This window comes from Pelodiscus sinensis, chromosome 3, assembly GCF_049634645.1.
Source record: "Pelodiscus sinensis isolate JC-2024 chromosome 3, ASM4963464v1, whole genome shotgun sequence".
In the NCBI taxonomy this organism is placed as follows: domain Eukaryota; kingdom Metazoa; phylum Chordata; order Testudines; family Trionychidae; genus Pelodiscus; species Pelodiscus sinensis.
Window position 1 is genome coordinate 14,530,308 of NC_134713.1, and position 10,568 is coordinate 14,540,875.

Sequence of the window (10,568 nt, forward strand, 5' to 3'; positions counted from 1 at the left end):
CAACACCAGAGCAGGGAGCTACCCCAGGATGAAGGACCCAGGCAACGCTGGGTAAGTCGGCCAGTGTATAGATATATACAAAATGATTGGTAACACATGGCAAAAGGAAGGACATCAGTGTGCTGCCTGATGTGCATCACTAGTGCAAGTGTTTAAAAAAAAAGACAAGAGCATAATTTATTAATTCTGCTGTAAATACAGGGCCAAATCCTAAATTTGAGTGAATGTGGATAATAGCTCCACTGAAGTTGTTAGCCAATGGAGCACTACTGATTTACTCCAGCAGAAGATCTATCTGATCTTAAGTGTTTTAAAAAGAAACTGATTTCCCAGTGGACATTAATTAGGTCTAAGGCCATCAGCAAAGTGCTGCTCTGAAAGATGTTTGATAAATAAATAATAATACAATGTGCACTGCTATAGCAACTTTCAAACAAAACCCTCACAGCACTTCACAAACGTTAATGAATTGAGTGAGGCTTGTAATATTCTTCCACAGTGAATAACTCTCAATATTAGATGAGTAAACAGGGTACAGAGAGATTAAGGGCTCAATTTTAAGCCTCAGATACAATGACCCTAAGAGCTGAATTTGGGCCTAAGTATTTAAGAGTTGTTTGAGGTTACAGAGCAATTCAACAGAAGTGCCAGGAACAGTGTTCCCTCTAATTTTTCCCACCACTGAGCAGAATGAATTTTCTTACGAGCACAATGTGGATGTGATGTGTGACACAGCTGTGATGTGTGACACATCGCCTTCATATTGGTGCACATAACAAAATTCACATGGTGGATGTGGGGCCAAGAGGTTCGAAATGTGGGAGAAGGCTCAAGCCTGGGGCAGAGGGAGGGGGTGCAGGAGTGTGAGGACTCTGGTTGGGGATGTGGACCTTGGGGTAGGGTGGGGGATGAGGAACTCAGGGCTGTGACAAGAGGACTGGGGTGAAAGAGCTCTGGGGATGGAGGGTTTGGGGTGCAGAAGGGGGCTCCAGACTGGGGGGGGGTTAGGGCTGAGGAATTCAGAATACAGGAGTGGGATGTGGGTTGAGGCTGGGGATTGGGTGCAGGAGGGCATAGGCCTGGTGAGGAGGGGTTTGGTATGCAAGGCTCTGGGTTTGGAGATGGGCTTAGGACTGAGGGTTGAGGTGGTATGGGCTCTGGTCTGGGGGTATGGGCTTTGGGGTGGGGTTGGGGATGAAGGGCTTGGGGTGCAGGAAGCAGCTCTGGGATAGGGGGGCTCAGGGTGGGGCAGGAGGTTGGGTGATCCCTTATTGTTACAATATGACCTAGCAAATTCAGTTGAAACCAGGGCCTCAATGTGCTAGATGTTTACATACACACAGTAAGAGATGGTCCCTGTTTCAAACTGCATATAATCTAAGTACATAAGCACAACAGTCATTGGAGCAGGGGGATGAAACGAGGTGGGTGCCCTAGCCACTAGGTTAAGAGTTATACCCACTTTCCCTAGCTCAATGACTCTTTAATATTTACAAATAATGAAAAAAGCATCAACAGTCAACACTGAGACCCATTTAAGTCCTCAAAGTAGGATTTATGTGATAGACTGCCTTGGTATTGGTCCCTTTGTACAGGGGTGCATTCACCCCTCATATGGGAAACATGTTTTTGCCTTATATAAAGTCAAAAGCAATAAGGAATATCATTGCATATCAATTAACGACCTCAGGGTTCGAGATGATGGACTAGAGGCCCTGATCCTCCATTGTGTAATATGTGTTTTCCACTTGCCTTCAATGGCTAGTGTAAGGGAGCGGAGAATCAGGTCCATTGTGTCCTTTGTTAACCATATGCTATTAAACATTAAACATTAGCAAACACATAGGTACGGTAGTTGGAGCTGCCCGGTCAAGCGTCATGCCTTCAGGAGACTGATCAGAAAAATTTTAAAAGGTGAAGAAGGGACAGAGGAACAGGAACAAATATGATCATGAATTCTGAAATGACAAATGGTTCTGGAAGTGCAAAGCTGTCCAGACAGAACATTCAGAACATGCCTCACCTGTATAGTGCACCACACACGTCTGACCCTTCTTTGGAAATGTTCGTCCTGTTAAAAATAAAAAAGTCTTAGATTAACCATCCTATGTGGGAAACTTTAGCTTTTAGTAGAGGTGGGCTCAGGAAGCTAGACTGGGGTTCATAGAGTTTGGGCATCATTAGGCCCCAATATACAGGGTGGGGTGAAATGGTTTAGGATAAAAGGTCCCCTATTTAGATTGGGAAGACATTTTCTTATATTAATGTGATTTTTCTCCTTTCTGTCAAATCTAATATATTTTCTTAGTAGTTTTAACAACTGATTTGTCGTCCTCTGACAGCAAATTACATCCTATAATTGCAGGGGGGTGGCCTCTGGAACGACATAAAGAATTATCATTAAAGCTGTGATTCTTTCACAGAAATTACAGATTCCGTCACTTCCTCAGCATCTGCTGTGACGGATTTCAGGGCCACCCAAGCAGCTGGCCCCAGGGTCAATTGCTTCCGTGACCACAGCCACCTGCACCAGCCAATGCTAGAGCTACCCCAGGCCAGCTGCTCTGGAACCCCACAGCCGCTCACCTCAGCTGCCACTGAGCAACCTGGAGCCAGTTGTTCCAGTGGTCCCCAAAGCAGCCAGTGTTCAGGAGGCAGCTGGCTCTGGGAACCATGTGAGCAGCAGCCCATGCAGCTGGACTGGGCACTGCCCAATGAGCAGTCACGGGGGCGGCACCAGGGAGCACCTGCGCAGTGGTCCCAGTGGCCACCCTGGGGCCAGCCACACCAGGCTGCTGTTTGGGTGGCCCCAGGAAGCTGGCTGTGGGGACTACCAGAACAATGGCTGGTGTAGTTGACTCAGGGGCACGTCCATGCAGCAGTCCTGGGGTATCCTAAGGACTGCCTGAGCAGCAGCAGTTCCGGGACAGCTGGAGCAGTGACCTCAGGGGTGCCCCACAGCTATCTGGAAAGCAGTCTCCAGAAGAGCAGCCAGGGGACAGTCATCCCACAGCACTGGAGCAGGGATCCACCCAGCAGGGACCCTCTCGAGAAGTGGGGCTCCCGAAGTAGAGATTGAATCAGGAGTATTTTGGGGTAAAAATCTGGAACTGGTCATGGCCTGGGAATTTGTATTTATTGCCCATGGCCTGTCCGTGGCTTTTACCAAAAATAGCTGTGACTAATCTTAGCCTTAATTATAATCAGCTTTAACTTCGCTGAACCTTCTCCTCTGTCCCAGAGGGGTAGTCATGTTAGTCTGTAATTTTAAGAACAACTTTTAAAAAACAACGGGTAGTCCTGTGGCCCCTAAGGGTACATCTACACAGCAGGACTAAAGTCAAATTAAGCTATGCAACTTCAGCTATGTCAATTGCACAGTATAAGTCCAAATAACTTATTTTGGCTTTTGGCGCTGTCTAAACCGCAGGAAGTCCTAGGAAGAGCCTCTTCCTCCAACTTCCCTTACTCCTCATAAAATGAGGGTTACAGGAGTAGGAGTAAGAAGTCCTCCAGCTCAACATTATTTTGAAATAATGGCTTGCTGTGTAGATGCACACTTTGTTATTTCGGAATAACGTCAAGTTATTGTGAAATAAAGCTGCTGTATAGACGTCCCCTCCGAGACTAACAAAATATATAGTATCATGAGTTTTCATGGGCAAAACCCACTTCTTCAGATGAGATGATCTTGAGACTCAAGATAGCACTCCTGTCCTGAAGACCAGGGCTGTGTCTACACTGGCATCCCTTCCGGAAAAGGGATGCTAATGTAGCATATCGGAATAGTAAAATCCGTGGGGGATTTAAATATCCCCCGCGGCATTTGCATTAACATGGCTGCCGCTTTTTTCCGGCTTGAGGATAAGCCGGAGAAAAGCGCCAGTCTAGACGGGATTCTCCGGAAAATAAGCCCTTTTCCGGAGGATCTCCTATTCCTTCCTTGAAAGTAGGAATAAGAGATCCTCCAGAAAAGGGCTTATTTTCCGGAGAATCCCGTCTAGACTGGCGCTTTTCTCCGGCTTATCCCCAAGCCGGAAAAAAGCGGCAGCCATGGTAATGCAAATGCCGCGGGGGATATTTAAATCCCCTGCGGATTTGCCTATTCCAAAGTGTCTAATCTGCATCCCTTTTCCGGAAAAGGGGTGCAGTGTAGACACAGCCCAGCAGTCAGTAGCTATGAGAAAGCAGACTCCAGGCAGACCCTAATGAAGCATCCTGATGATCCCCACAAATTCTGCCCCAATCCCAGGTGCTGACAGCTGCAAACTTTCCCCATAGCAGACACTCCAGATAAGCAGTTATATTTTCAAGAATTATGTATTTTCCAGGGTCACCTCGGTAGCTGGCCAGCCACTCCACTCAGAGATGTGCTGTTGAGTCACCAAAGTTTGCATACTTCAGTGGTATACATGCTCCAGACAGAATTGCAGCATAGGAGCAAACACTTGCAGGAACAGGAACATCAGCTGAAGAAGGATGACAGAGCACAGCAGAAAAACCTGTTTGAGTGGCTGCTTTCACCAACAGCCACAAGATTGCAGGCGCCTATACCAAGGCCTGAGTCCAGTCCACAGTACCATGAACTGCATACGAGTGCTTGGACAATTCCATGATTGTGCAGCCCACGCACCTGGGACTTAACAGCAGCTAGACAGTGCAAATCTATAACCCTAAAATGAAACCCTTCCCCTTGCAGTCTGCCATACCTTGCAGGCCTCCACAGCCATGCACCGGTGAAAAGTGCAAGCTAAATGCACAAGAAAGGGAAAGAACATGCCAGTTAACTCGCAAAATTAGGGAATTTTTTGAGGGTCCTGTTTGCACTGTTCAGTGTTTGATGGATGCACTTGTTTTATTACTTGGTTGTGGTGTTGGTTTATTACTGTTGTTTTGGTATACAGGCCTGCCTGGCAATGCTCTAATATTGCTATTTGTATCTTACAAATAAGGGCTTGTATTTTATTAGGAAAGTTTATAGCGCTTATCCATCACATCTTCTAATGTGTATTTTGAATAATAAAGATAAACACAGGGTAGGGCAAAAGTTGTAGCCAAACATAGTTTCTCCATATCGTTATGTACAGCAATGAATAGTAAATGCACGGTCTCTCACCACACATTACATTAACAGTCACATCATCCAAGATAAATGTTCATGATCATCAATACTACTCCTGTTTACTGTGTACAGTTACAGTGCACCCCCATTTCTTTTCCCTGATGTGACAGTACCTCATTTACTGTAAACATTGCTGTACAAAAACAATCATAAATGTCCTGTTCTCCCTCTTCCATTGGTCCAGCCAAGTCTTTATGCGGGAGCACAGACCATCTATGGATTTCAGTGACCTTGTTCCAGGTGTGAGATCAGGCACTTTCTGGTGATGTGTACCAGTTCAGCAGTACATTCCAGTCAGCAGGGGCAAATGGCTCCCCTTTGGCTTCACAAAGACTGTGAAGAGCCTAGCAAGGCACAATGATGAAGACCAGTGCAGCCCATGAGCATATTTTTTTCTACCGGTATGATTAAAGTGACACGCATGTAAAGAAAGGGCATGTGAAGTAAGGTGTGTGTGGATTGCACACAACATTGACTATAAGAGCCGTGTGTTCCCTCTACATCCAATCAAAGCGCTGCTATGATTCAATTGTCACACGCTGCAAAATCTAGGTATGCAAGTGCAGTTAGCAAAACTACCCTATCCCGGAAAACCATCTTGGTTACGACAGCCTTGTGTGGCTGAGATGGAGGGCCACTCATGCAATCCACTCACTAGCCTAGGTTGCCCATTGCTGATGTAGACACTGGAATTTTTAGACAAGGCCAGCAGGATTTCAATTAGCCAAATATACATTCAACCACCATTGTTTGTATATCTGCTGAGAGCGTTATGAAACTTACTTTTGACAGGCCCTCAAGTCAGTATCTGGTTTCACAGATCAGGGTGAAGATGGGGTATGCAGGTTTTCCCCAGAATAGCAACAGTAATTCCATTTATGACAATACCATTTGGTGGGAATTGTGTCACAGCCTGTCCATGAAGGTAGAATACCAACCAGCGGAAAACCCTTTGCATCACATGGGAAGATTGATGCATTAAAGCCAGCATGCTCACTGAAACCTTGTCACCTGCATTGAAGGAATGATCCTTATACACCAGTTCTGCTGGGCTGGACATTGTATGTGCATGCCACATTCTCGCCTCCCAAAACAAGCCCTCTACTCTCACCTGATGTATAGTCAGAAATCCTGCATTGGTCAGAGGCAATCCTACAAAGACATACTAAATGCATATTTAAAAAAAAACTGACGCGGATGAAGGAAGGAAGGAAGGAAGGAAGGAAGGAAGGAAGGAAGGAAGGAAGGAAGGAAGGAAGGAAGGAAAATGAAAGAACTTTCTCCCAGCAGGCAACTGACTCACCAGGAAATGGTGCGGAATTCCACAAGGGTCAGTTTTGGGACCAGTTCAGTTCAATATCTTCATCAACCATTTAGATGATGGCATAGAGAGTACACTTTTAAAGTCTGCAGATAATACCAAGCTGGAAGCAGTTGCAAGTACTTTGGACGATAGGATTATAATTCAAAATGATCTGGACAAATTTGAGAAATGGTCTGAGGTAAATAGGATAAAGTTTAATAAGGACAAATGCAAAGTATTCCACATAGGAAAGAACAATCAGTTTCATATGCACAAAATGGGAAATGATTGTCTAGGAAGAAGTACTGCAGAAAGAGATATGGGGGCATAGTGAGACTCAAGCTAAATATGAATCAACAGCGTGTCAACTATTGCAAAAAAGCAAACATCATTCTGGGATGCATTAACAGAAGTGTTGCGAGCAAGACAAGTCATTCTTCCCCTCTGCTCTGTGGGCATGTCTACACAGCACGCATAAAGCCGAAATAAGATTCGTCAACTGTGTAGCTTAAGTCGAAATAGCTAATTTTAGTTTTTGGCACTGTCTACACAGCAGGAAGTCCAGGAAAGAGTACTCTTCCTCTGCCTTCCCTTATTCCTCGTAAAATTAGGGTTACAGGAGTCGGAGTAAGAAGTCCTCCAGCTCGACATTATGTCTAAATAATCGCTTGCTGTGTGGATGCGGACTATGATGTTATTCCAAAATAACACTGCTGTGTAGACTCAGCCTGTGCTGATTAGGCCTTAACTGGAGTATTGTGTCCAGTTTTGGGTACCACATTTCTGGAAAGATGTGGAGAAACTGGAGAGGGTCCAGAGAAGTGCAACAAAAATTATTAAAGGTCTAGAAAACATGATGTATAATGGAAGACTGAAATAAATGGGTTTCTTCAGTCTGGAAAAGAGAAGACTGAGAGGAAACATGATAGCAGCTTTCAAGAATCTACAAGGATGTTGTAAGGAGGAGGGAGAAAAATTATTCTCCTGAATCACTGATCATAGGACATGAAGCAATGGGCTTAAATTGCAGCAAGTGAGGTTTAGGTTGAACATTAGGAAAAGCTTCCTAACTGTCAGGGTGGTTAAACACTGGAATAAGCTGCTTAAGGAGGTAGTGGAATCTCCATCTCTGGAGATATTTAAGAGCACGTTAGATAAACATCTATCAAGGATGGTCTCTAATCTAGACAGTGCTTGGTCCTGCCATGAGGACAAGGGACTGGATTCGAGGACTTCGCAAGGTCCCTTCTAGTTCTATGATTCAAAGTTGCATGACAATGTGATCCTATCAGTCTGTGCTTGTGGTCCTGCTCCAGAATTACTGGTCTATGCAGAGGGCACGAGCAGAAATACTAAAAGTCATGAGGTGCATCAGCTAGTTTGAGTTTTCCATGTCTATATCATCCTCCTCTTCCATCATTAGCTCTGTCAGGTGACTTCAGTGGATCAGAAAATGCCACCAAAATGTCCCCCAGCATCTCATGAAAGCTCTCCCCAGTTCCTGAAACAGGAGCAAAAGCAAGCAAGAGAAGTTCTTCCAATGATGACTCCATGTTCCTGGTTCCGATTGTTGGGAGCATGTAGACCAAACAGATGGATCAGCAGAATGCGTTGGTGGGCTGCAACAACTTCCTGTGATAAGTCGGATGGACAGTCAAGTTTTCCCATGATGTGCCACAGACAGCCAGAGAGTGGACACATTTGAGGAGTGTGCTAGGTAGCCTGGGATATGATTGGTTCCACTTGGAGGTTTAGGTTGTCTTGGTGGTACTGGAGCCCTGGTGTGGGGCCCAGGGTCAAAAATTTTTAAGTTAAAAGTCACGGATGAGTGTGGATGCTCAAACCCTGAGCTTTCAAAGCCAGGGTCTGTGAATTCAAATCCAACTACTCCTGGGCTTATGCTGACGCTGCAGTGTAAAAATACTCTGTGTGTCTGTAGAAAGCCTAGCACTGTGGGGCCCTGAGCTCAGTAAGCACTACTTTCACATCCCTACCGCCAAATATGATGCAAATACAATCCATATCATTCAATGTGGAAAGAGATAAAAAAGAGTATGATACAAGTCATCAGTGGCTCATATTCCACCCTGGCATAAATTGGTGTAATACCACCAAATCCATGGAGACACATTATCTTATACCAAGGCTGAATTAGGCCCAATGATGTTAAGACCTTCAACTAGTCACTATAACAAATCAACTTCTGAGTGGATTTGATGGCAATAGAACTTACTGGTTTTGGTTTTAATTACACTATTTAAATCTATTGGATTGGATTAAGCTTTGCAACCAGGCCAAATCACATTTATAACTTTATTTTAAAGAGCATCTTTCTTATGCACCATATCCCAATACATTCTAGAGATAATTAAGAAAATGAGAAGGCTAAATTCTGCCCTCACTAACACTTACGATAGAATAACAGTGGAGTTACTCTGAATTTACAGCACTACAAGTGAGAGCAGAATCTGACCCACACAGCTAAACAACAGTAGAGGGAGAAGACAGTTAAGAGACATAGGCAAGGGGTGGGAAATGATGTTGGTCCAACAGAGTTAAGCCAAGGATGAATTTGGGCCATAACATAGATACGTATGGCTCTATATTAGTAATGATCAAAGATCCCAGAAATCTGTTTGCCACAGAACAATGTGAGAAAATGCAACATTTGTGTTTCTACAGAGAATCTATAGTTTTTACATTTTGTGGAAAAAAAATAAAAACATGTCTAGTGGAACCCCAGGGGAAACTCAAGCTCAGCATTTTATTTTAATCACAGAGAAAAAAAAATCACAAGGATTGTAATGGGTTTTTTTTTAAATCAGGAACTTCTGGGAGTTTTATCACAAAAACTATGATCCCTGGTAATGACATCTGTCTTCAAGAGTTAGGGGAAGATGCTCTAACACCAAAGCAGAGTAGCTATTATTTTGATTTGAAAAAACCAAGCCCATAAAAATCAAAGATTAATACACTCACTAATCTGGAGCCATTACAAGTGTTACAGGTGCAATAACAACATTTAAAATGGGGGAGAAAATAGCTGATCCGGTCAAAATGCTGCTTCCGTGTGAAATGATTCTTGACATAAATGGCCTACTGTTCATGAAACGATTTGGCAATACATCTGTGAAACTTTGTTACCGTGCGTGTTAAATGCCAGCTTTTGCCACAGCCACACACGCTAATCAGCAATCATTTATTATGTTGATTTCCACCCTCTCTCTACAGAAATTAACTGTCTTGCTGCTACTGCTCCAATAATGTCTGGTCCAGAATGCGCTTCGGAAGTGAACTTGCTTTAGCTGCTGAGTGCTAAGGCTCACATTTTAAGGGGGTGTGCTCTGGACTATCATTTGCTCTCATTACCAAATTACTTCCCTGCACTTGGATTTATGCAGCTGTCAGCAAATGCCATTTAAATGTCCCAAACCATTCGCTACCTCTGCTGCTGCCACCAAAGGAGCAGCAGACACCGCAGCCTATGAATCCCAGAGAACCTGGTCCCCTTTCCTCGTGTGCTTCTGATCCAGGAGACTTTCCCCACCAGACCCTCAGGCTTCCCGCCCCCCATCCTAGGAATGTCACCCCCACACACACCCTTCTTTCCCTGCAGTCTTTGATTTCTTCTTCAGCTGCTGGACCCTAGGTTCCCCTTCATCTGGTCTCTGATTATCTTTGGAGTCCAGAGCCCCTGGGGCTGCAGGACCCCAGACTCCTTCCTCTTCTGGTGCCCAGAAAAACCGGACTCCCTCCTCTCACATTTCTCTCAGGCGGCGGCACCCGCGCTCCCCTTGACTCCCCTCCCCGCCCCCCGACGCCCTGGGTCTGCATTGTCTCCGGCTCGCGCCGCGTGCCGCGGCGAGCACCCCGGTCAGCACCCCTCACGAGAGCGAGCAGGTCCCTACCGTCTCCAGGGGAGATGGTCTCAATTTCCACTCCCATTATTGCACGGCTGGTCTGCGGCAGAGACCGAGCAATTCTCGCGGCTGCTTGGGCCACCCTCTGTGCTCAGCTGGGCACTACCCCACGCCACGGACCCTCTGCTGCATGCATTCCCCTGCCGAGCTGACTGACAAGGAGCACCGCAGCTGCCCGTCACACGCTGCCAGCCAATGCAAAAGCTGGGACGGGGGGGGAGCT

The 10,568-nt window shown here is 45.4% G+C and overlaps 1 protein-coding gene across 1 annotated transcript in view; it reads right to left on the reverse strand.

The window, feature by feature from the left end:
- The window catches only part of FKBP1B (FKBP prolyl isomerase 1B), a 57,452-nt gene extending 46,884 nt beyond the window's left edge, over positions 1–10,568 (reverse strand). The window contains exons 1-2 of the mRNA XM_075923409.1: positions 10,334–10,568; positions 2,024–2,071 (exon numbers count right to left, since the gene is read on the reverse strand). Coding sequence (XP_075779524.1) covers positions 2,024–2,071; positions 10,334–10,370 — 85 coding nt within the window. The 5' untranslated portion in view covers positions 10,371–10,568. The remainder of the gene's footprint in view (positions 1–2,023; positions 2,072–10,333) is intronic.